This window comes from Oryctolagus cuniculus, chromosome 2 (genome assembly GCF_964237555.1).
Source record: "Oryctolagus cuniculus chromosome 2, mOryCun1.1, whole genome shotgun sequence".
Taxonomy (NCBI): Eukaryota; Metazoa; Chordata; class Mammalia; order Lagomorpha; family Leporidae; genus Oryctolagus; species Oryctolagus cuniculus.
Window position 1 is genome coordinate 113,614,438 of NC_091433.1, and position 25,784 is coordinate 113,640,221.

General features: G+C 50.0%; 1 protein-coding gene across 1 annotated transcript; it reads left to right on the forward strand.

The window, feature by feature from the left end:
* Positions 1–25,784, forward strand: POLR1B (RNA polymerase I subunit B). Its single transcript, XM_002709591.5, has 15 exons — positions 1–280; positions 2,440–2,607; positions 2,775–2,921; positions 4,174–4,306; positions 5,819–5,955; positions 6,612–6,835; positions 7,524–7,695; positions 9,659–9,830; positions 10,512–10,793; positions 12,984–13,117; positions 16,994–17,164; positions 17,644–17,800; positions 22,087–22,283; positions 23,116–23,369; positions 24,475–25,784. Exons 1-15 carry the CDS (start codon positions 104–106, stop codon positions 25,355–25,357), a joined length of 3,408 nt encoding a protein of 1,135 aa, XP_002709637.1. The 5' UTR covers positions 1–103; the 3' UTR covers positions 25,358–25,784.

The window sequence follows — 25,784 nt, forward strand, 5'->3', positions numbered from 1 at the left end:
ATGAAGAAACTACATTTCCCAGCAGGCCGCGGGCGCCGGGATTCCGGCAGCGACTCCTGCGTGTGGCGCGCTGCCGCTGGCTTCTCGGTGCTCCGGCGGACACATGGATCCGGTTGGCCGGTGGCGGACCCTGCCCAGCGGGCCTAGCCTAAAGCACTTGACCGACCCCTCTTACGGGATCCCGCGGGAGCAGCAAAAGGCGGCCTTGCAGGAGCTGACGCGGGCGCACGTGGAGTCGTTCAACTACGCGGTGCGCGAGGGGCTCGGCCACGCGGTGCAGGTGAGCGCGGTGCCTCCCCCGGCGCCTCGGAGGGCTGTGTGCGCCGGCAGGCTGGCGGAGGAGGGGGCTGGGCAGGGTGCATGAGGCTGGGGGCTCGTGGGGGAGAAGGTCCCGCAGGCGGGCGGGCGACGGGGTCCCGGCGAGGCGCCGGGGAGGCTCCGGTTTTGCTTAGCTTCTGTGGAGTGGATCCTTCGATTCTGCGGCTCAGAATTCATGTGTGCATCATGTGGATTTTTTCAGAACACAACTAGTTTCATCCTTCGGGGATTCCTAATTCACAGATTCATTTACTCACTAAAATTTACTTGTGACTTTCCGTGCGTAGAACAGCAAACATTTGAGTTGCCCGATGCGCGCGTTCCCAGCTGAGATCCAATAAGACAGTGTTCTGCCTCTCGATTTCAGTTCTCAGACATAAACACCTGTTCTTTTTGCTGTCTGGTGCAGCCTTTTTCACATTTTTGTACTGTTTGTTGATAATTTTGCAACTTGAAATAGTGCCTGAAAACATACATTGAAGTACTTTGTGTTGTTGCTGGGCACAGGAAAGCTGTGATGAAAATACACGTTAGGTAAGCTTCATTCAGACCATTCTGCTGTTAAATTTATTATTTATTTATATGAGAGGAAGAGAGAGGGAGCTCTTGCCCACTGGTTCGCCACCCCAAATGCCCGCAGCAGCAGGGGCTGGGCCAAGGCAGGGACCAACTGCTTGATCATCACCGCTGCCTCTCGGGGTCTGCATTCGCAGGAAAGCGGAGTCAGAGTTGGGACGCAGGTGCAGGCGCTCCAGGGTGGAATGTGGGCATCATAAGTGCTAAGCTGAACGCCCGCTGCTCAGCCGTCTATCAAGTGAGGCGCCCTTTAACAGGAACAGGTAGGGCGAGGTTCTGTACTGATCGGCTGATGGCAAGCTGTGACAGAGGCTCTCAGGGACTTGACTTCGTGTTTCCCCGGAGCGTGGGTCAGCGTTTGCGGTAACTTTAAAGAATTTCACTAACGTGAGCGTCAAGGCTCAGCGGCGTTTACCTGCCGAGAGTGCAGCTGTGGCTTGCACGAGTGAGTCTTTTTTTTTTTTTTTTTTTTTTTTTTTTTAAGATTTATTTATGTGAGAGGCAGAGTAACAGAGTTGGGGAGGGGAGGAGAGAGAGAGTCTTCCATCCACTGGTACACCCCCCAAATGGCTGCAACACCTGGGGCTGGGCCAGACCGGAGCCAGGAGCTGGAGAAGCAGATCTTCCTCTTCTTCTTCTTCTTCTTTTTTTTTTTTTAATTTATTTGACAGGTAGAGTTATAGACAGTGAGAGAGAGAGAGATAGAGAGAAAGGTCTTTCTTCCATTGGTTCACTCCCCAAGTGGCCGCTACGGCCGGCGCTGCGCCGATCTGAAGCCAGGAGCCAGGTGTCTCTTCCTGGTCTCCCATGCGGGTGCAGGGCCCATGCACTTGGGCCATCCTCCACTGCCCTCCCAGGCCACAGCAGAGAGCTGGCCTGGAAGAGGGGCAACTGGGACTGGAATCCAGAGCCCATATGGGATGCCAGTGCCACAGGCGGAGGATTAGCCAAGTGAGCCACAGCACCGGCCCCGAAGCAGATCTTCTAATTGCCTCTCCCTGTTTTGACACTACATCCCTTAGACATGAAATATATTTAACATTTCAGTTCTAAAGTACCATCAGTCTTAGATAAAACTGAGAAAAGCTGGGTTGAATTCACATGAGGGCGGATGGCCTGTGTATTCTTAGTCGGCTCCGCCGTCCGTGTTCCTGTCATTCTAACACTAAGCCGGAGGGTTGTTTGTGTCTGGTGGGCTGCCAGTGTGAGCCCAGTCGGAAGGAGGCTTCCCTCTCCTTGCTGTCTGAGCAGGGTCAGACTGGAGAAGGTCGGCGCTGGGGTCAGAGAGCAGGCGCGTTGGCCTGGTGCCAGCTGTATCCTGAGAGCCTCCTCGCTCTGCTCATGGCAGACAGAACAACCCCGAGTTAACGCGTGGCAGCCTGAAGTGCGTAGTGAAGAGTGGACCGCATGTCGTCTTAACTCTCTTCTGTTTGTCACGGTGGCGTTGCGGGCTTCAGTGCTTAAGGAACACAGGGATTTGCAGGAGTCCTAGAGAAAAAGTGCCTTGGAAATGCAGGCCGTGTAATCATGCGTATTGTATTCCAGGCCATAGCTCCCTTTGAATTCGCTTTCAAAGATGAGCGCATCACTCTTACCATCGTGGACGCTGTGATCAGTCCCCCCACGGTTCCCAAGGGCACCATCTGCAGAGAGTTCAACGTGTACCCAGCAGAATGCCGGGGCCGAAGGAGCACCTACCGTGGGAAGCTGACGGTGAGTGTGACCGCGCCTGGCTCCCACAGGGCGGATGGCTTCTGGGGTTCATACAGAATTCTGCCTTCTTGGTGCTGGCGTCTGAGAGCGCCCGTCTTTGAAACCTGAAGCATGAAGTCATTCGATGTAGTCTGCTTCCTAAGAGTGTTTTTCTCTTTTTCACCTAGGCTGATATCAGCTGGGCAGTAAATGGCACCTCCAAAGGAGTCATTAAGCAGTTTCTCGGCCATGTTCCCATCATGGTGAAGTCCAAGCTTTGCAACCTGTACAACCTTTCTCCCCAGGCCCTCATTGAGCACCACGAGGAGGCAGAGGTAGCGGTGGGGTCCGGGCCCCGGGGCAGTGAAGTTCCAGGGTGGGAAACGTGCTAGGAGCGGGTTTTCTTTCTCTGCTCCAGTTTCTGGATAGGTGAAATGAGATGTTGATACCCTGTCTGCACACTCTCTCAGGCTCTTGTTGACTGTTCCCCAAGGCAGAATGAAAAAATGCTTATATAATTGAGCAATTGAGGGAGGGGGGTGGAAAGAACTGGGAGGTTTTCCCCAGTTTTCTGAATGATGGTTTTTTGGAGACTTTTAGGAATTTCGTTTGTTTAAAGCTGTGTTAACCCCCAGAGCTGCTGTGAGAAATGTCTGTCTGCTGGGGTAGCATTCTGTGAGCGTATTTATGATTCGCACACCTTCTCTCCACGGTGGTGGGTGGCTTCGCAGCGCTGAGCTGGAAGAATCGAGATGAGCTGGTTCTGCCTGCAGTAGGGAGACTCACGTGGCGGGAAGAGGGTGTTGGTGTCAGACCTGGGTTTGACTTGTAGTTGTTCCCCTTACCCGTGTGTGGCTTTGGGAAGTTGAGTGTCCGCTACCCCCCTGTTAGGAGGGTTCACTGTTAGGCAGCATGGAGACCTAGCCGTGGTATGCCTGATTCTTTATTATGGAAGTGTGATATTGCCCAGAGCTAATTTTTTTTAAGATTTATTTTATTTATTTGAAAGTCAGAGTTACACAGAGAGAGAAAGAAAGGCAGAGAGAGAGAGAGGTCTTGCATCCGCTGGTTCACTCCCCAGCTGGCCGCAACAGCCAAAGCCGTGCTGTTCTGAAGCCAGGAGCTTCTTCTAGGTCTCCCACGTGAGTGCGAGGGCCCAGGGATTTGGGCCATCTTCTACTGCTATCCCAGACCATCGCAGAGAGCTGGATTGGAAGTGGAGCGGCCAAGACTAGAACCGGCGCCCATATGGGATGCTGGCATTTCAGGCCAGGGCATTAACCCGTGGCGCTGTTTTAATGCCATTTTGGTGAACAGAAGCCTGTCCAGTTGGCCTTTCCTTCCTGTGTCCAGGAGAGGGAAGTACCCTATTTTCCTTCCACACTTTTCTTCCATTTCCTCATGTACGAGAGAAGAGTGTTTCACACATAAACCATGTCTATCCTGTTCTCAGGGGATCAGCAGGGCCATTCACAGAGGTGTGTACATTACCACTTCTGTGTGTGGTTCCACATCTGGCTAGGAATAAGGTTCATGTGTATAGTCGGTGAGGTGTCTTTTTAGCAAATTTCAGTTTATCTCTGACAGGAAATGGGAGGCTATTTTATAATCAATGGCATTGAAAAAGTCATCCGCATGTTGATCATGCCTCGGAGGAATTTCCCCATTGCGATGGTGAGACCGAAATGGAGAAGCAGAGGACCCGGCTATACTCAGTATGGTGAGTTCTCATGATGGTTGCAGTGTTCTTTTGGGAAAGTGTTAAGCCTTTTTTTTTAAGTAGATGTACCCAGACAGTCCTTAGACTTGTTCTCATGTTTATATTTTTTGTTTTTGTATTGAGCATTTCTGTGTTATGATTTCATCATGAAAGTAGAGAGGCAAGAAAGATGTTGGTCAGAGGGTGCAGACTTCTAGTTATAGAAGAATCAGTTCTGGGAATCTAATGTACAGCATGGTGGTGATGGTTAGTAACACTGCATTGTTTCCTTGAAATTTGATAATACAGTGTCCTGACTGCCAGGTGTGCGTGTGCGCATGCACACACACAGTCACAGATGATAACTGGGTAGTGATTGATGTTTTGATCAGCTTGATTGTGGTGCTCATTACACAAGGAACATATGGCATGCTCCTTCACTTAACGACAGAGTTGTGTCCCATTCAGCCCACCATGAGATGAAAGTACTCAGTGGAACACGGCGTTCATTGCTTCTAACCTACAGACCGTCAGAGCTTAGCCTCACTCACTTGCATTAGCCTAGAGTTGGGCAAAATCATCTAACACAGAGCCTGCTTTATAAAGGGCCGAGCATCTTGCGTATGCACACAGATGGGCATTTTGTGGACACAGTAGGACGTGACAAGGGGAAAGCTGGCCACACAGCCCTGTGTGAAGTGCGGGCTGCCTCCCCTGGGGACTGTGTAGCTGACTGGGAGCCGCCCTCGGGTCGTGCTGTGTGTCTCTGGCCCTGGAAGGGACCACAATTCAAAATGATGTTAAAGTTGAAAAAGATTCCAGTTTCATAGTGGGAAACCTACTTCCTATTTTTCCAACGGGAAGAGCACAGTGTTTATGTTACTGCTTACGAAGGTGAAGGCTGGCCTGACGTGGCTGCAGGGGATGTGGCCCCAGAAGTCTTGTTTAGATGCCCACGGCACTCTTCTGGGGGTCTCTGGCTGAATACTCTGTGACAGCGCCAGACTTCACAAGACTATTCTCTTGGGGCGACCCCTACAACCAAACAACCTACGCTGATTGAGGATTGAGATGAAAGTCGGCCTTTACTTGTAGCTGTACGTACTACGCCCAGAAGCATGTCTCAGCACACCCACGTGTCTAGTTTACTCCTTTGCATCAACTGGTGCGGTATGTCTTAGCAATCTTCAACTGATGTTGCAAACCCAAAATCCTCCTTTTCTCCATTTGAACTGTTGGATGAAGCCACCAGCTCCCCACAGGGTGGAGGGATATGCCGTGCTGTCTGACCTCGTTCCTGGGGGCTGGGGAGGGACATGCCATTCAGATGGGTGGAGGGAAACTCTGTAGTTTGGTTAACTTCATAACTTCAGTTATTTTGCGTCCCTGTCTCTGAACCTGGGGAGATTTCACGCCCAGAGGACATTTGGCGAGGTCTAGAGACATTTTGGTTGCCAGCCCTGGCCACTCCCAGCGCTTGGTGCTGTGTCCGTCTGTCACTGAACCCTGGCTCTCTGCCGCTTGCTTCCGCAGGAGTGTCCATGCACTGTGTGAGGGAGGAGCACTCTGCAGTCAATATGAACCTGCACTACCTGGAGAATGGCACGGTGATGCTGAACTTTATTTACCGGAAGGAACTGTTTTTTCTTCCTTTGGGATTTGCACTTAAGGTGTGACTTACTGAATGTTTTGTTGTGGTTATGGAGGGAGTATCCGGTGCAGATCTGATGGATTCCGTCATGCTTTTCTTCACTGTTCAGTAAACATCTGTTCCTCAGGAATTCGAGGGGGGTGGGCAGTCTGCTTTGAGGTCTCCGAGGGGCACAGGGGGGTGTCAGTAGGGGCTGGGTCATTTCAAAGGATTGCCCAGGGCTGGAGAATCCACTTCCCAGGTGGCTCAGCCCCATGGCTGGCAGATGTGCGCTGGCTGTTGGCAGATCTCAGTTTTTCCCCAAACAGGGGCCCTTCCATAGGTTCCTGGTGGCAGCTGTGTGCTCCTGCCCTCAGGTCGTGAACCAGGAGGATCTGGTGCAGGCGGCAGTGGCCTCTATGACTTAGCCTGGGGTGTCTCACGTTATCTTTTTCACCTTATTCTCTTGGTCACCCTGAAGCTCCGTGGGGGACACCACCCAGGCTGTGAAATACCAGGGGCAGTTGCTGGGGCTATCATCCACGCAGTGCTGTGTTTCAATAGAGGCCAGCTGTGGGACGCTCATTTTTCTTGGGTGTTAAAATCATCAGAGGAGCGAATTGCTACTAAATGAATAAGATAGTTTATCTGTTGCTAGTGAGCAATTAAAAATACCCTTTCCCCACCCCGTTCCAGGCACTTGTCAGCTTTTCCGATTACCAGATTTTCCAGGAACTCATCAAGGGGAAAGAGGCTGACTCTTTCTTTAGGAACTCTGTCTCTCAGATGTTGAGGATTGTCGCGGAAGAGGGTTGCTTCACACAGAAGCAGGTTCTCAACTATCTCGGCGAGTGCTTCAGAGTGAAACTCAACCTTCCAGACTGGTATCCAAATGAGCAGGCCGCAGAATTCCTGTTTAAGTATGTCTGTGCCACTGCCGCTTCCTCGGGGCGGGGATTCTTTATGCTGACGGTCATCAGAATGTCAGGGTGAACTGGGGTGGAATCCTGTCCAGGCTGGTAGGGGCTGGCTTTGTCTCTGTAGACATTCTCACTCCCCTCTCTGTTTTTGGTAGTTTCATTTGATGTTACTGTACTTTTTAACTTTTATTTTGAAATCATTTCAGACTTCTAAAGTAATGTCCAAATTGGGCACATACATCCACCAGCTGTTCACACTGTATCTCATACACTTGATTGCTCTCGTGTACGTGGACACACATTTTTCCTTGTGCGTGTTTGACACTTGCAGGCTTTGTGTCCCTGTATTTTCCCAAGGTCCAGCGCTATACCAGCTCTGTCCACAGGCAGCTGAAGCCACGGGCCAGTTATTTAGAACGTGGCCAGTCAGTTGAGAAACTAGATCCTCAGCTTGGATTAAATGGAAATAGCCATGTGGGGCTGCTTGCTCCCATACTGGCCAGCACAGGGCGAGCCCTTGGCCCCTGTTCTGTTCTTTCACTCATGTTGTCAGAAAACAGGAAAAAGCAACTTTACTGATGTAAAGATTTTTGTTTTAAGTAAACATGCACTGGGGATGTTGGTCTGTAGGACATTAGGCGGTATTAGCAACTGAGTTTCTTTAAGCGTTTTCTTTCTGTTTTCACAGCCAGTGCATCTGTATCCACTTGAAATCCAATACTGAAAAGTTTTACCTGCTTTGTCTCATGACCCGGAAGCTCTTTGCCTTAGCCAAAGGCGAGTGCATGGAGGAGAATCCTGATAGTCTAGTGAACCAAGAGGTGCTCACGCCTGGTCAGCTCTTCCTTATGTTTCTGAAGGTAAACGCCCTGCTCTCACCACATGCCCGCTCGCAGAATCGCAGAATGGGGTGAGGGCGCCCAGTAGTGTTTTCTGCACGTTTAGAACTCCCAGTGTGGGCATTTTGCACAGTTTCTTTCTTGTTGTGAGCGGTAAGACACTTAGTCAGAAATCCTGGCTGACACCGGATTCAGAAATGTGTCTGATATTTTTATGCTTCTGAAGACAGCATCAGTCTTGGTCACAGCATTAATGGTGACGTGCGAATGGGCTGTGTGTGTGCATAGCGTTCACTGTTCTTTACAGAGTGCGTGTTTGTGAATTCACCTGCTCGCTAGAATTTACTGGGGACCGCAATACGAGGGGCTTTTGCTGTCACTCACTGGCATGGCAGAGCTGTGGAAGTTGGTCTCCTGATGCCTGGGCTCCCTGTTGAGGCTGTCAGAAAGGCAACATTTTGCCTTCTCTCGGCACCAACACGGTTAGCAAAGGTCTTTTTCAGGGTTCTGCTTAGTGCCTCGTTTGTGGCATTTTTGTGTTTTTTTGTTGGTGATGGTCAGTGCTTAAAATGTCCTCCAGAGATAGCCTCGTGTTCCTCAGTGCACGAAGGCCTGTGGGTGTTGAGCAACCGAGGCTGTGTAGTAAGCCTTCTTCCAGTAGAAGCGCACGTGAAAGAGGATCGGGGACTGACCCACTGACCTGCGGGAACAGCGCCCCGTGTTTTCCCCGGAAGCGGTGGTCTGGGATTTGCTAACTCGGTATTTAGGGCGTAAATACTGAGAACTGATCCTGGGCAGGGGGGTGTGGAGATGTGGAGAATGGTGTGGCACAAAAAGTAATTTCACTAAGAAAGCTGATTTGGTGGTAGTTTGTATTTGGTCATTACAGTGTGCGTGTGTGTGTGTGTGTGTGTGTGTGTCTGGAAGCCTCATGTTGCACCCCACAAGTTTGTACAGTTATTAAATGTCAATCAAAACTGAAACCAAACTTTGAAGGAGCGAAATGGGCAGGCCTGGCAGAAGAGGGTTCAGCTTCCTTCCGCTTCTCCTTCCTCCTCTGCCAGCTCGCAGCGTTGCCTGTGTCTGTCCCTCACCTCCGTGGGCTTCTTTCCTCCTCTTGGTCTTTTTTGTCTTCAGTCCCTTTGCTGTTGGGTTTCAGGTTGTATGGTGTCTGTTGTTCCTGCTCACTGGGCAGCTGTCCTGGCTGTTGGATCTCAGCTGGAGACTTTGAGCCCTCATTGGCTGGCGGTGTTCTGACAGGCGCAGGGACTGCTGCTGCCGCCTCGGAGCTCTGCTGCTGTTGCTTGTCCCTGGCGTGGAAGCTGTTGCAGTGGCTCGATGAGAGGTGTCAGTTAAAAACTTCAGTTAGAATTTTAATTTAAGGGCTGGCACGGTGGCGCAGTGGGCTCAAAGCCCCAGCCTGTAGTGCTTGTTTGGGTCCAAGCTGCTCCACTTGTGATCCAGTGCCCTGCTAATGTGCCTGGGAGAGCAGCAGAGGATGGCCCACAGTGCTGGAGCCCCTGCACCCACGTGGGAGAACTGGAAGGAGCTCCTGGCTTCGGATCGGCCCAGCCCTGGCTGTTGTGGCCATTTGGGAAGTAAGCCAGTGGATGGAAGACCTCTCTCCCTGTCTCTACCTCTAACTCTTTCAAATAAATAAAAGTAAGTCATTAAAAGAATTTTTTAAAATTTATACCAAAGCAAACAAGTGATTCTGTCCATTAACGTGGACCATCTAGAGCAGAGGTTCTGTCCCCACCCCACAGGGACGTTGACAATGTCTGGAGGCATTTTTGGTTGTTACAGCTGGGGTGGGGGTGCTGCTGGCATCCAGTGGGTAGAGGCCAGGGATGCTGCTAAGCAGCTACGGTGCACAGAACAGCTCCCTACCATGAAGTGCTCCTGGTGCCCGGAAACCGGATGGCGAGTAAGTCTGTCTTGAGAAATGCCTGGCTAAATTGAATTTTTCTTTTTCCTATGTTAGGAAAAGATGGAAGCCTGGTTAACGTCTATTAAAATAGCTTTGGATAAGAAGGCTCAGAAGACCAACATATCCATAAACACTGAAAATTTGCTGAAGGTTTTTAGTATGGGAGCAGACCTTACCAGGCCATTTGAGTATCTTCTTGCTACTGGGAACCTACGTTCTAAAACAGGTGAAATTAAACAGGCCTTTCCAGTTACCTGCAGACTGGGGTTTACAGGTGGCGGAGGGAGGTTCTGTTTAAAAAGAAACTGCCCCCTTTCCCTGAAAACTGACCTCTAGTGGTGAATTTTGGTAAATGTCTGTGAGCCTGGAGGGCTTTAGACTAGGTGTCTGTGTAGCTTTAGGCCAGTTCTTAGCACCAAATGCCTTTCTTGTGCCTCCTGGAAAACTACTTAGGTCTCTTGAGGGAGGGCTGCCTGGTAGGAGGCCTGGGCTGATAGATGGCAAGTCCCTCAGCTGTTTGCATTCGAGTGACCTGAACTTTGAAAAGTCACGCCTGGGGACAGAAATCTTTATTTTGGTAACAGATGCTGCTAATGCAGATTCTGTGGTTAGCGGGCTAACTCAAGGGTGTGAATCCGCTGGCCTGCCTCCCACATCAATCTAATGACTTAATGTTCTCCCACAAAGGGGCTGGTGCTGGAGGAGACGGGGAGCCAATGGGTGTGATTGTGAAACCTGGTGGGGGGGGTTGTTTTCACTGTTTTTGTTAAGCTCCACTTACCACTGCTAACAGTATGTGTTGGAGTAACCCACTCTGATCTATAGAGTGCTCTGAAGATTTGTCTTCTCAAAGATTGAACAAATAGACTTTGCTTGACCCTTTTCAAGTGACTTCTGTTTTGTTAAGGTCTGGGCTTCCTGCAAGATTCTGGACTTTGTGTTGTGGCTGACAAGCTGAACTTCATACGCTACCTCTCCCATTTCCGCTGTGTGCACAGAGGGGCTGACTTTGCCAAGATGAGGACCACCACCGTCCGCAGGCTGCTCCCGGAATCCTGGGGCTTCCTGTGCCCTGTGCACACCCCAGACGGGGAGCCCTGTGGTCTGATGAACCACTTAACTGCCATCTGCGAGGTCGTTACGCAGTTTGTGTATACGACATCCATCCCACCTTTGTTGTGCAGCCTGGGTATGTGACCAACAGCAGTGAACGGTCTGGTTTGGGTGGATGGCTTCTAACAGGTACAGACTGTTGGGTTAATGCCCCTTTGGGGATTCTGTAGTGACTTCTCACAGAAGTTCCTTTTCACTCTTCTATGCAATAGTTGGGCTACTTTTTTGGCTTGCCTTTGGAAGATCAAATTCATTCTTTGAAAAAGGAAACAGGAGAACTTCAATGTGGGTAGGTGATTTGTTCTTTCTGAAACGAACAGTATCAAGACATTTGAACAAGACCAGCAGTTAATATTGGAAGTATAGAAGCTATTGTGTAACTTTAGTTCTCCAAACTTCTGTGGGAGGACCCCTGCCGTGTTGGTGCAGGAAGATGTTTAAAAAAAAAGGTTGTCCAGTATACTTAATGCTGCCAAGTATATAACCGTTGCTCCTGGCTACCTTGCAGCTGCTGCCTCTGCTGTGGCTTCTCTCACACTGTTCTCCTGTGTCTGATGCTTGGTTTGAGCTTACCTTCATACTTAGAATAAACAGCTTTTTCTTTGAACAGTTGCCAGTCCTGGGGTCCTCCAGTTGTGATTTGGAGACCTAGTTTGGTGGTCTGTGGGTAGGTTCTCCAGTGGGATTAAGGCTTACACATTTTTGGGTCAACTGGCATAGTTTTATGTGGTTCTGGTGAACGCCTCCACTTCCCAGGGGTCAGATGATCATAGAGTTTCTCTAGCAACCAGAGAATGTGGAGTCAGGGGTCCAGAAATGTCAGCTTACAAGTGCTTCTCCCAGTTAGAGGGGGGCCAGAGAGAAGGAGGCCCCAGAGAAAGGCATGAAGAAATACACAAGATTGAGAATGTAAGCAGTATAATTTGTACATTCACCATCTACAAGGAAAAGGATGGCTTTGTTTGCTACTGGGGATTTAAATGCCAAAGCCTGGGAGATGGGAGAAAGGCGAAAAGAAAGAAGTGGGCAGATGGGAAACGTGTCCCCTGCTGAAGAGGAGATGGGAAGGGTGGTTTGCTCCGGGCCTGGGGAAGGAAGCGACAGAGATGGTCGGGCACTGTAAACGCTTCGGGTCCTCAGGAGCTCTTAGGGGCTCCTGGGTGAGTGCCCTTTCGCCTGATGACAGGTGGTTCTTGGTGGTGGTGCTGGGTCTGTAAAGCCCCTGCCACCCTGAGTTAGTGAGTGCTGCAGTTCCAGGGGTGCTCCTGCAAGCCCCAGGTCACAGCCGCTTTGGTCAGCTGGTGTAGTTTTATGTGTTTCTAGTGAAAGCACCTTATTCAGCTTGTGCTGTTGATTCCTGGATGTTGCGGGGCACCGTGACTGTAAGTGTACCTGGATAGCGTGCAGCACAGCCTCACACCCTGAGGAGTGCCCGACAGCACTGCAGTGCTGTGCTTGAGGTCCGCGTTAAGTAGCAGAGTCGCCAACAGAAAGCAGAGAGGCCGCAAGCACTGAGCGGCCTGCACTTGTTCCACCTGTTTCCAGTGTCAGAGCTGAGGCAAAGCCGCGCGTCCCCTTGATCCATCTCAGCTGGGAATACGCACGCCCGAGTTGCGGCTGCATGTCCTAAGATGGCCTTGAAACTGCCCTTAATCTTGCTTTTGTGGTTACAAATAAAAAGTAGCAAGCAGGTAAATTATAAGTATGGAATCTGCAAATAATTATATATTTTTGAAAACAGTTATGTGTACGTGGCTCAGACGTCATACTTTAAAGAGTGTACGGGTATAGGGAGAGGCTACCTTTCCTCCCTCTCCTGCAGCTCCTCTCCCCCAAGGCTAGTTGATATGTAAACTGTTGAAGCTGTTGATGAACCCTCCGGAGGGCATTTGAGATGTTGGCTACAGGGGCCGGTGTGCTGTGGCTCACTTGGTTAATCCTCCGCCTGCGGCACCAGCATCCCATATGGGCGCCGGATTCTGTCCCGGTTGCTCCTCTTCCAGGCCAGCTCTCTGCTGTGGCCCGGGAAGGCAGTGGAGGATGGCCCAAGTGCTTGGGCCCTGCACCCCATGGGAGACCCGGAGGAAGCGCCTGGTTCCTGGCTTCGGATCGGCGCAGCGCCGGCCGTGGCAGCCATTTGGGGAGTGAACCAACAGGAGGAAGACCTTTCTCTCTCTCTCTCTCTCCAACTCTACCTGTCAAATAAATAAAAAGAAATGTTGGCTACAGCATTCTGACGTGATCATCCCGTCTGTTCCTTCGCCAGGGGTCACACCCATCGATGGGGCTCCACACCGACCGTACAGCGAGTGCTACCCTGTCCTGCTGGATGGCGTCATGGTAGGCTGGGTGGATAAGGAGCTTGCTCCCGGCATCGCAGATTCTCTCCGTCTTTTTAAGGTGATCTTCAGTCTGTGAGTTGTCGCGTCTCTGGACGTTCGGTTTTGGGTCCTTTGCCATGGATGAGATGGCCCTAGGGCAGTCTCAGGTGGTCAGCGGCCAGTGGTTTGAAGCTCATTGAAGAGCTGCCAGTACTTTCCTCCCGTGGGCAAAGGCTTGCCCACTGCTGACCTCCTTGGCAGGGTCTGTGACACGTTTGGCCCATCTGCAGTTTTTGGTCGTTTCATTGAGATCCCAATGTAATAAATTTTAACTTTTTCCTTCTTGTTAATATTAATAGCATATAAGGGATTTCAAAATATGAACATTTCAATAACAGTAAAGATACATGAGAAATATAAGAAATACAAACATCTGCCTGCTTTTAAAGGGTGAACAGAGTACAAATGCTAATCCTCCAAGAAGAAAAATGCTAGTATTTATTAAGTGTTAACAACAACAACAAAAAGACATACATCATACCCTCTTTTGTCTCTCTTTTTTTGAGAGTTCCTATCTACTAATTCATTCCCCCAAGTGCCCACAGTGGCAGGCCTGGGCTGGGTCTGAGGCCAGTAGCAAAGGACTCAGTTTGGACCTCCCATGTGGGTGTCAGTAACCCAGTCACTTGAGCCATCACCTCTCCCGGGGCCTGCATTAGCAGGAAGCTGGAGTCAGGCGCCAGAGTTGGTATCAAACCCGGGTCCTCGAGTACGGGACACAGGCACCTTAGGGACTAGGGATTACGTGTTATCTCCTCCTCGCTTGCCTTCTAGGACCTGAAAATACCTTTTTTTAAAGTCAAGTATGTGGGGAGCAACTCGGACTAGACTGTTACTGGAATTAAGACTTATTCTATGCATCTGCTCTCCCACAATATGGCGCTGGGAGAGAAGAAAACAGCTTCTACACAGCTGCCTCCAGTTCAGCCAATAAACTGTAGGACTTGCTCCTGATTGGAGAGCAGCGTACTCGGCGTGTGGGCAGCCGAGTTGGGATTGGCGGAGGAGGACTATAAAGGAGGAGAGAGACGGCATGCACCAGGAACATCTAAGGGGAACACCTGTGCAGCCCCCGAGAGAGCCGGCCGGCGGTGTGCCGCTCCCCTGCGGAAGTGGGGAATGTGGCCAGGGGGAACTGCCCTTCCACGGAGGTGGAAGGGATAGTAGCCAACCTGGGAAGAACGAGCAGCAAACCCGGGGAGGGCCGAGCAGACAAAAGAACAGCGCAGGGTCCTGTGTCGTTCCTCCACGAAGATGGGGAGCGACATAATGGTGCCGTGACTCGGATATGAAGCCTAGGCAGGGTCCTGTGTCGTTCCTCCATGAAGAGGGGGAGCGACATAATGGTGCCGTGACTCGGATATGAAGCCTAGGCAGGGTTTAGTGTCATTCCTCCATGAAGAGGGGGAGCGACAAAGTAGAGTGCCGTTCTTTGAGTAACTTATCTTGGACTTTTCTTCCTGACAACGAGCTTTGGCTGCTTAGGTAGCAGTCTACAGAAGAGCTGTCCTGGATGAGCTGGTGGTAATACTCTGCTGTCTCTTAGTTTTTAAAATCATTAGACATTGACACAATTTTACACTCAGAGAAAAGCTGTTTGGACCCTGCAGAGAACTCCTGAATGCCTGTTAGCCAGTTCATCAGGTGTTTGTTCTTTATCATTTGTGTACTGTGCTCTTTATCATTTTTCTTCTGAACAATTTGAGATCACGAGACAGAAATCACGTCCCCCTTTACGTAAAGATTTCAGTGTATCTTTTCCAAGATCAAGTACTTTTTCTTCAGTAACCAAAATAACATTTACCTAAAGCTGGGAAGGGCATGTTGGCGGAAGCCACGGTCGATGTTCAGATTCCACCAGTTCTCTCAGGAATGTGGTTTTTTTTTTTTTTTTTTTTTTTTAAGATTTATTATTTATGAAAGTTACACAGAGAGAGAGGTAGAGACAGAGAGAGAGGTCTTCCATCCACTGGTTCACTCCCCAAATGGGGGCAACGACCAGAGCTGGGCCGATCTGAAGCCAGGAGCCAGGAGCTTCTTCTGGGTCTCCCACACGGGTGCAGAGGCCCAAAGACTTGGGCCATCTTCTACTGCTTTCCCAGACCATAGCAGAGAGCTGAACTGGAAGTGGAGCAGCTAGTCTTGAACCAGGGATGCCAGCACTGCAGGCGGCAACTTTACCCGCTACACCACAGTGCCAGACCTGAGAAATGTGCTTTTTTTTTCTACTTTAAAGATTTATTTGAAAGTCAGAGTTACACAGAGAGAGGAGAGTCAGAGAGAGAGAGATCATCCATCCAATGGTTCACTCCCCAATTGGCTGCAACGGCCAGAGCTGCGCTGATCCAAAGCCAGGAGCCAGGAGCTTCTTCCAAGTCTCCCACATGGGTGCAGGGGCCCAAGGACTTGGGCCATCTTCTACTGCTTTCCCAGGCCACAGCAGAGAGCTGGACTGGAAGAGGAGCAACTGGGACAGAATCCGGCGCCCCAAGTGGGACTAGAACCTGGGGTGCCGGCGCCGCAGGCGGAGGATTAGCCCAGCGAGCCGTGGCGCCGGCCTTTATTACCATTTTTAAAAAAGATTTATTTATTTGAAAGGCAGAGATACAGAGAGAGAAGGGGAGAGAGAGAAGTCTTCCACCTGCTGGTTCACTCCCCAAATGACCGCAATGGCCAGAGCTGGGCCAGGCCAAAGCCAGGAGCCAGGAGCTTCATCTGGGTCTCCCTCTTGGGCCATCTTCCACTGCTTTCCCAGATGCATTAGCAGGGAGCAATTGGAAGTTGAGCCGCTAGGACTTGCAAAGGCACCTATATGGGATGCTGGCGCTGTAGACAGAGGCTTAACCTACTACATCACAGTGCTGGCCCCTTGTATTACCATCTAGGTGAGAGTGGGTGTGTATTTGAAATAGTATACAGTATGATATTATTAACCATAGTCACTTGCTGTACCCTAGGCTCCCAGAACTTTCTCCTGGTGCTACTGAAACTTTGATGAGCATCTTTCTATTTTTCCTCTACCCAAAATACTTCCATTTTTATTAATAGTGTATAACAATCTGCATGAATTCTGATACGTGAATGTTATTTTTTTTTTTAAATTTCTGTAATTATAGTTTGTATTTCTTCTTTCACTCAGGAATTACTAGTTTTGTTTTGTTTTATTTTATCCTTAACTCTCAAAGGGAAGGACCTTTTCATCTAATACATTTAAAGTTAAAACCAGAGGTGAGCGTTGTACAGCAGGTTAAACAGCTTGGGGACACCTGCGTCCATATCTACATGCCTGGGATGGATTTCTACCTCTGCTTCCAATTCAGCTCCTGCTAATACACCTGGGAGGCAGCAAATCATGGCCCAAGTGCTTGAGTTCCTGCCACCCACATGGGAGACCCAGGTGGAGTTCCTGGCTTCAGCCTGGCCCAGGCTTGCCTATTGCAGGCATTTGGAGAGTAAACCAAATAACTAATCTCTCAAATAAATAAGTGAAACTATAAAATGAAATGAAATAGAACTAATAACCTATTGCATTTTAGACATCAGGAGGCAGAATTTCATTTAGTCTGGATACGTGCACTCTCTTAGTTCACCTTATCCCCAGTGTCACTCATTGCTGGTTTGTCTAGTAATGGGCTGAGCTGTCAGGGAGGTCGGGTTCTTGCCCCTCTCGATGTGGGGACATTGGCACTCTGCTTGGGGATGAGACTGGCGTGGACAGCAGTGGCCTCGGGGCACTGGGGTTGTTACTTGAGTGACTTTAAGTTCTTAAAATACTGGTTTTCATGTTAGAGCTCCTCCATTGTACCCACCTACCAGCAGGGTGGTGAGGAGGGGGAGGGAGTCATGTAAAATACATCACTAGTTCTTATTGAACACTCTCTTTTGTTGAAAACAGGTGCTGAGAGAAAAAAGAATTCCCCCCTGGATGGAGGTGGCCCTTGTCCCCATGACAGGAAAACCAAGCCTGTACCCGGGGTTGTACCTTTTTACCACTCCCTGTAGGCTCGTCCGGCCTGTGCAGAACTTGGAATTAGGCAAAGAAGAACTGATTGGAACTATGGAGCAGGTACAGGCTGTGTGTGTGAGAGAGAGAGAGAGGGAGAGAGATGAGGGTGTGTGCTTCTCTGTGATTTTCAGAGTGACTTAGTGGTCCCCTTACGTGCCTCCTGCCCCTCCTGCCCCTCCTGCCCCTCCTGCCCAGCCCCCAGAGCTCCTCTGTACCTGGCTCTGCCCCGGCTGGTGAGACTGAAATAGTCTATGAGATTTGGCCAACATGCTTGCAGTTGCAAAACGGGGGACTCTGTGCTACTCAGAGAAGTTTCCCGTCTTCCCGTCCTCTTCACAGTTGGACCAGGGTAGGTTCAGAATGAAATGCATAAAGCAGACGGTACTGCAAGCAGGAGGGTTCCCTGTGCGCCCCAGAGGAGTCCTCCCGGGGCGTGATTCTGGGCCAGGCGCGGGGCCTTTGAGCCCTCTGAGGAGCAGAGCTGACACGTCCACAGTCACCGGTGTTCTGTGCCTTATGCGCCCACCCCTCTCTCCCAGCTCTTCCTGAACGTTGCCATCTTTGAGGACGAGGTTTTGGCCGGCGTCACCACGCACCAGGAGCTCTTCCCTCACAGCATGCTCAGCGTCATCGCCAACTTCATCCCTTTCTCTGATCACAACCAGAGTCCCCGGAACATGTACCAGTGCCAGATGGGTAAGGCGGCGTGGAGGGCGGGAGAGTCATGCTCGCAGCAGAGCCGCAGGGCCCGCGCGGAGTCCCCAGGAGCGTGCCGCCCGGTTTGTTCGCCCGCCGGTACTTAGTTTTCCCTTTGGGGTGGAGACGCAGACGCAATGCATCGTTACCCCAGACGTTTCCATGTGCGTGTTCCTGTCGACAGGGACTCCCAGAGCCACGAGAACTGTTATAGTCAGGAGATTGCACTGGTACTGTGCTTTGATGGTCCTTGTTCAGACTTGGGCCAGTCTGGCCAGAAATGCCAGATTTTCTGGGCAGCAAGCACGCAGCTCATGGCCACGCGTCGTTTAGTTGTCATTGTTGGTCAGTCTCCTTAAATTTAGAGTAGCTCTGTAGCCTTTCTTTGTGGTTCTCGACATGGACATTTAAAAAAAAAAAAAGGTATTTTCTAGCGTGTCCGACACTTTGAATTTGAAATACCATGACTCGCGTCTGGAAGATCGGGAGCTGTTATAATCACTCCCCCTGCCTGCAGATGCACGTTTCCATCACTCACGACTTCCCTTCTGCCTGAAGAACCACCTTCAGCGCACTGTGCTAGCGACTGTGCTCCCGATTTTCACTCATCTGCAAACTCTTTTTTTTTTTTTTTTTTTTTTTTTTGACAGAGTGGACAGTGAGAGAGAGAGACAAAGAGAAAGGTCTTCCTTTTGCCATTGGTTCACCCTCCAATGGCCACCGTGGCTGGCACCCTGCAGCTGGCGCACCGTGCTGATCCGATGGCAGGAGCCAGGTACTTCTCCTGGTCTCCCATGGGGTGCAGGGCCCAAGCACTTGGGCCATCCTCCACTGCCCTCCCGGGCCACAGCAGAGAGCTGGCCTGGAAGGGGGGCAACCGGGACAGAATCCGGCGCCCCGACCGCGACTAGAACCCGGTGTGCTGGCACTGCAAGGCGGAGGATTAGCCTAGTGAGCCGCCGCCGCGCCAGCCATCATCTGCAAACTCTGATTTCACTTTCACTCAGGGAAGGTGTTCCTGCATAGACTAGAGGACTTCAAAAAGTTTGTGGAAAGTGGAATTTTAAAAATAAGTTTATTTTAGGCCGGCACCACGGCTCACTAGGCTAATCCTCCGCCTTGCGGCGCCAGCACACCGGGTTCTAGTCCTGGTCGGGGCACCGGATTCTGTCCCGGTTGCCCGTCTTCCAGGCCAGCTCTCTGCTGTGGCCAGGGAGTGCAGTGGAGGATGGCCCAAGTGCTTGGCCCTGCACCCCATGGGAGACCAGGAGAAGTACCTGGCTCCTGGCTTCGGATCAGCGCAGTGCGCCGGCCGCAGCGGCCATTGGAGGGTGAACCAACGGCAAAGGAAGACCTTTCTCCCTGTCTCTCTCTCTCTCTCACTGTCCACTCTGCCTGTCAAAAAAAAAAAAAAAAAAAGTTTATTTTGGGTGCAAAAATTTTTGAGATACACACAAACAGGGAGTCTTCAAGAAATTCATGAAAAACGTGTATCATGAAGAAACTGTACGTGCATGTCAAAATGGTCTGTGCCCAGCACACTCACCTCGAATTCTGGTTTTCGTGAACACTTTGAGGCACTCTCATATAATTGGTCCTGAGCTGCAGCTGCTCCCTTTCGGCACCTAGAGCTGTTTCCCCAGCTCCCACTCTGTCTCCGTTGTGCTTCGTTCCTGTCAGAAGGCAGTGGTGTTGGGCCTCGTGGGGGCCCGCTCTGTGTAGAGGGCGGGTTTGCCTGTCTCTCAGGTTTCCTCTGCACTTCGGGTTTGTAGGAGAGCAACTGCTGCTGTGTGGGTGTGGTTTCCTTTGTGTTTGTCCTGCTTCGGCATTGCTGGTCGTAAAGCCGTTAAGAAAATAACGTAGTCAACTTTGTTGAAACACTATTCTTCCTGTCTACAATTTCTACTTGGTTCTTTTTGTAATAGTTTCAGTTTTCTAAAGTTTCTCACCTTCCTTCATTAAAGATGTATTTCTCCTTGCATATCTGAACACAATTTATATAATGAGTGTTACAGTCTTAGTCCTGGCATCCGGGTCACCTCACCATCAGCCTCCACTCACTGCATTTCTCCTGGAGCGCGGGCGGTGTTTTCCTGTCTGGTTGCTTGTCCATGAACTGTGGGATCCACGATGGTGCTGTGGAGAGGACAGGCTTTGGTTTTGTGTAGCAGTGAACAGTGGACATAGCAGCTGGGGGACGCTTTCTCAGGGGGGCTGCTTGTCTCCCATACCTGCATAGTCCAGGAATCCACCAGAGATTTAGACTCAGTGTATGGGTAGAATTTTGGTTTTAAAATTTATTTATTTATTTGAAAGGCAGAGTTACAGAGAAAGCAAGGGAGAAACAGAGATCTTCCATCTGCTGGTTCTCTCCCCAAATGGCTGCAACAGCCAGGGCTGGGCCAGGCTGAAGCCAGGCAGTATTCAAGGCTCTCCCTTTGTGGTTTGTCGCTCCCCCTCTTCATGGAGGAATGACACTAAACCCTGCCTAGGCTTCATATCCGAGTCACGGCACCATTATGTCGCTCCCCCTCTTCACGGAGGAATGACACAGGACCCTGCGTTGTTCTTTTGTCTGCTCTGCCCTCCCCGGGTTTGCTGCTGGTTCTTCCCGGGTTGGCTACCGACCCTTCCACCTCTGTGGAAGGGCGGTTCCCCCTGCCACTTTCCCCACTTCCGCGGGGGAGCGGCACACCGCCCGCCGGCTCTCTCGGGGGCTGCTCAGGTGTTCCTCATAGATGTTCCCTTTAGATGTTCCTCGTGCATGTTGTCTCTCTCCTCCTTTATAGTCCTCTTCCACCAATCCCAACTCTGCTACCCACATGCCGAGTACGCTGCTCTCCTCCAATCAGGAGCAGGTCCTGCTGTTTATTGGTTGAACTGGAGGCAGCTGTGTAGAAGCTGTTTCCTCCTCTCCCAGCGCCATATTGTGGGAGAGCAGATGCATAGAATAAGTCTTAATTCCAGTAACTTAGTCTAGTCCGAGTTGCTCTCCACAGTGGTTCTCTCATCTCTAGAGTTCGCTTCCTTATTTTCTAGATACTGTTTGTTCTCTGAACTTTATCCTTTGGTCTTCAACTCAGGAAGGACGTGGGTTTAACGTGGTTGTAACCACTACACTGACTGGGCTGCAAGGCAAGCAATAGTGATAGATGAAAAACTAAAAACACCAGAAATCCATGCAGTGTTCTGCCTTTTGTCCAGGTTTGCTTTCTCTCAGTTTCCTTTGGGTTATTCTCTATTGCTTTAGGCAGTGCATGTGTTTATAGTTGAGGGGATTTTTTTGTTTCCTGAATCTAGAGTGTTAAGGTGGTCTTGCAGGAGTAGCCATCTATTATCTGGAAGCTAAAAGTCCCCTCTATTTTTTATCTAATTCCACTATAGATACATGTTTTGCTTTGTTTCTAAATATTTCATTTATATATTTGAGAAGGAGAGACAGAGAGAAAGATCTTCCGTCCACTGGTTCACTGCCCAAATGGCTGCAACAGCTAGAGCTGGGCAGATCTGAAGCCAGGAGCCAGGGGCTTCTTCCAGGTCTCCCACACGGGTGTGGGGACTCAAGCACTTGAGCCATCTTCCGCTGCTTCCCCAGACCATAGCAGAGAGCTGGATCCAAAAAGGAGCAGCCAGGACACAAACTGGCGCCCATATGGGATTCCAGCACTACAAGCAGAGACTTAGTGTACTATGCCACAGCACCAGCCCCGGGTACATGTTTTTAAAATCACTTTGTTCTGAAGTGATTCCCTGTACTGTAAAGGAGTGCATGAAAAGTCTTCCCTGTACCCTAAATCCTGTGCCCAGAATTTATGAAGGGTACTTCACACAGGTCATGGGAAGTGCAAACCACCTTTTATTCCATTTTCCATGAATTTTTTGAAGCTCCTGTTTACAAATAATTGACACTTTCTTGTTTGTAAGACAGTAATCTTAATTGGATTCTCTTCTAATAGAGATACCCTATGTTTGTGTACAGCCTTTAAATCTGCTGTTTACATTATGCGTGTGTCCATGAACTGGGTGTAGAACTGTTTGGAATGCAGTACATAGTTTCATAGAAAATGTCATTCTGAACTTCTTCGCATCTGGCATCGTCTTGATGATCCAGTCACATTAAGATCTACTTCATTTCTCTGCCATAAGCACAGCCACCATGATTAATTGGTCCATTGATTCAATCCCCTACGATGCTGGTATTTGTTTCCAGTATTTATAGTTAAGGTGGAAAAGCAGAAAATGCTAACATGGTTCTTGGTTTTTTTCTTTTTTTTTTTTTTCCATAGGTAAACAAACCATGGGCTTTCCACTTCTCACTTACCAAGACCGATCAGATAATAAGCTGTATCGTCTCCAGACTCCACAGAGTCCTTTGGTCAGGCCATACATGTATGACTACTACGACATGGACAACTACCCAATTGGGACCAATGCCATCGTTGCTGTGACTTCTTACACGGGCTATGACATGGAAGATGCCATGGTAAGCTTTACAGGAGATGTGGTTCTGATTTTTTTTTTTTTTTTTTTTTTTTTTTTTTGACAGGCAGAGTGGACAGTGAGAGAGACAGAGAGAAAGGTCTTCCTTTTGCCGTTGGTTCACCCTCCAATGGCCACCGCGGCTGGTGCGCTGCAGCCGGCGCACCGCGCTGATCCGATGGCAGGAGCCAGGAGCCAGGTGCTTTTCCTGGTCTCCCATAGGGTGCAGGGCCCAAGCACCTGGGCCATCCTCCACTGCACTCCCTGGCCACAGCAGAGAGCTGGCCTGGAAGAGGGGCAACCGGGACAGAATCCGGCGCCCTGACCGGGACTAGAACCCGGTGTGCCGGCGCCGCTAGGCGGAGGATTAGCCTAGTGAGCCGTGGCGCCGGCCTAGATGTGGTTCTGATGCTTTCGGTTTTTAGCTTTTTTGTTAACTGTGAGAGAACTGAAGGAGTATGTTTGTGCCCTCGGTACTGAGTATTTGGCACCTGGGTGTTCTGTAAAATAGTTTCTGGTCTAAGCTGAAAGTGGGCGAGCCTCGAGGGCACAGAGACTGGATGTTCAGATATGCGTAGTCAAGTTCATGTTAGGAGTGAATGGTGACTAAATGTAGTCTTGGACATGGCCACCATTTACATGTATGCATGAGTAGGTTTGGGGCCATTCCTATGTTGTCTGGGTTTTGATAACATTGGTGCTTTGGGCTTTGTGGGGAGAGTTTTAAACTCTAATGCTGGTTACCCTGAACCAAGTGTTGTAGTCTTGCACGTTGTTATTTGCCAAGTCCTCGACTGGCCTCAGTTACTCACCCGGATGATTCTTTGACTTCACAGATTGTGAATAAGGCTTCTTGGGAACGCGGCTTTGCCCATGGAAGTGTCTACAAGACCGAGTTCATAGACCTCTCTGAAAAAATTAAGCAAGGAGATGATAGTTTGGTGTTTGGAGTCAAACCTGGTGACCCGCGGATCTTGCAGAGATTAGATGATGATGGCTTGCCGTTCATCGGAACAAAACTACAGTATGGAGATCCATACTATGGCTACCTAAACCTCAACACCGGGGAGAGCTTTGTGGTATACTATAAGTAAGTTTCCGTGCTGTTTTGTAAAGGCCATTTCCCAGTGACATTGCCAGAAGTCAACGGCAGTTATCTTTTAAGAAGAGAAGTTTTGGGGAAAATGCAAGCGTAACTCGGTTACTGTCTCTTTTAAAGATTTTTATTTATTTATGTGAGAAGTAGAGTTACAGTCAGTGAGAGGGAGAGACAGAGAGAAAGGGCCTCCGTCCATTGGTTCACTCCCCAAATGGCCACAACAGCTGGAGCTACGCCAGTTAGGAGACAGGTGCTTCTTCCCAGTCTCCCATGTGGATGCAGGGACCCAAGGACTTGGGCCATCTTCTACTGCTTTCCCAGGCCACAGCAGAGAGCTGGATTGGAAGAGAAGCAGCCAGGACTAGAACCGTTACCCATATGGGATGCTGGCGCCACAGGCAGAGGATTAACCTACTGTGCCATGGTGCAGGCCCCTCGGTTATCGTCTTAAGTCAGTTTGTGCTGCCAGAACAAAATACCTGAGTGAGGCTGGGTGATTTATAAAGGAGAGGAAGCTGGGAAGTCAAGAGGAAGGCACTGGCAGAGCGGGTGTCTGGGGAGCACTCCTTCCTGCCACATGACCCCCTCTGGGTGTCCTCACGCAGTGGCAAACAGAAGGCCCGACAGCGCCCCTGCACCTCCTGCAGGGTCACTAGTCCGTCCATCATGACGTGGTGACCTCGTGTGGGCTACAGAGGGGGTTAAGGTGCTTCAGGACACATGTGCAGGGGAACATCCAAGCCATAGCTTTGTGGTCTTTGTCATGGCTGAACCATCATTGCTTAAATGAGACAGCTACATGTCTTGTGCTGTTTTCTACTTTTCTTGTTTTCGGTCTATTAGAGTTCATGGGAATTAGAATAGTTTTTCTGTTATGTTGGTTGTTCTTATCTTTCAAGTGACCGTTATTCTGTAGTGACCAGAATCAAAAGCCCTATTCATATTTTAGGGATACGAAGTATTTGTATTGGCGAGTAGAGGTAAGAATAAGTTACAGACATCCCTTATGAAGCACTAGTTATATCCACAAAACTTCAGTTTCTTTGTAAACTTAACCAAACAGTTTGACTTTTCTATATGGTTTCTTTTTTCCTAGGAGTAAAGAAAATTGTATTGTGGATAACATCAAAGTGTGCAGTAACGACACTGGGAGTGGAAAATTCAAGTGCATTTGCATCACGATGAGAGTCCCTCGGAACCCGACTATTGGAGATAAATTCGCCAGCCGTCATGGGCAGAAGGGCATTTTGAGCCGCCTGTGGCCGGTCGAGGACATGCCTTTCACCGAGAGTGGGATGGTCCCAGACATCCTGTTCAATCCTCACGGCTTCCCCTCACGCATGACCATCGGCATGCTGATCGAGAGCATGGCCGGGAAGTCTGCAGCCCTGCACGGCCTCTGCCACGATGCCACCCCCTTCACCTTCTCTGAGCAGAACTCGGCCCTGGACCACTTTGGCGAGATGTTAAAGGCTGCCGGCTACAACTTCTACGGCACCGAGAGATTGTATAGTGGCATCAGCGGGCTGGAGCTGGAGGCAGACATCTTCATAGGCGTGGTTTATTACCAGCGCTTGCGCCACATGGTCTCGGACAAATTTCAGGTTAGAACAACTGGAGCCAGGGACAGAGTCACCAACCAGCCTATCGGGGGCAGGAATGTCCAGGGCGGAATCCGTTTTGGGGAGATGGAGCGCGACGCTCTGTTAGCTCACGGCACATCTTTTCTTCTTCATGACCGCCTCTTCAACTGCTCCGACCGCTCCATAGCCCACGTGTGTGTGGAGTGCGGCAGCCTGCTCTCTCCGCTGCTGGAGAAGCCACCGCCGTCTTGGTCTGCCATGCGCAACAGAAAATACAACTGTACACTCTGTAACCGCAGCGACACCATCGACACCGTGTCCGTGCCTTACGTTTTTCGGTATTTTGTAGCTGAACTGGCAGCCATGAACATCAAGGTGAAACTGGATGTCGTATAACTTGATACCGGTCTCTTGAGTTAGAAGACTTATCAGATTAAAACAAATTATAGGGGCCGGCATTGTGGTGTAGCAAGTTAATCCGCCGTCTGCTACACCAGCATCCCATACGGGCTCCTGTTCATGTCCTGGCTGCTCCACTTCCCATCCAGCTCCCTGATGATGTGCCTGGGAGAGCAGCGGAAGATGGCCAGGAGCTTGGGCCTCTGTACCAGGAAGAAGCTCCTGGCTCCAGGCTGGCCCGGCTCCAACCATTGCAGCCATCTGGAGAGTAAACAAGCAGGTAGAAGATTCTCTCTGTATATCTATTTCAAAGAAATAAGTTAATCTTTAAAAAAATTGTAACTTTAATTCAGTAAATGCTACTCTTGAATTTCTCTCAAGGGTGTTAAAACTGTCTGCCAAAAAATAAACTGTCAACCAAAAA

Excerpts from the sequence above, each read along its gene's own strand:
- POLR1B (XM_002709591.5), top strand. The coding sequence starts at position 104 with ATGGATCCGGTTGGCCGGTGGCGGACCCTGCCCAGCGGGCCTAGCCTA. Across the intron at positions 2,608-2,774 it reads CCTACCGTGGGAAGCTGACG|GCTGATATCAGCTGGGCAGT; the intron begins GTGAGTGTGACC and ends TTTTTCACCTAG. Across the intron at positions 6,836-7,523 it reads GCCGCAGAATTCCTGTTTAA|CCAGTGCATCTGTATCCACT; the intron begins GTATGTCTGTGC and ends CTGTTTTCACAG.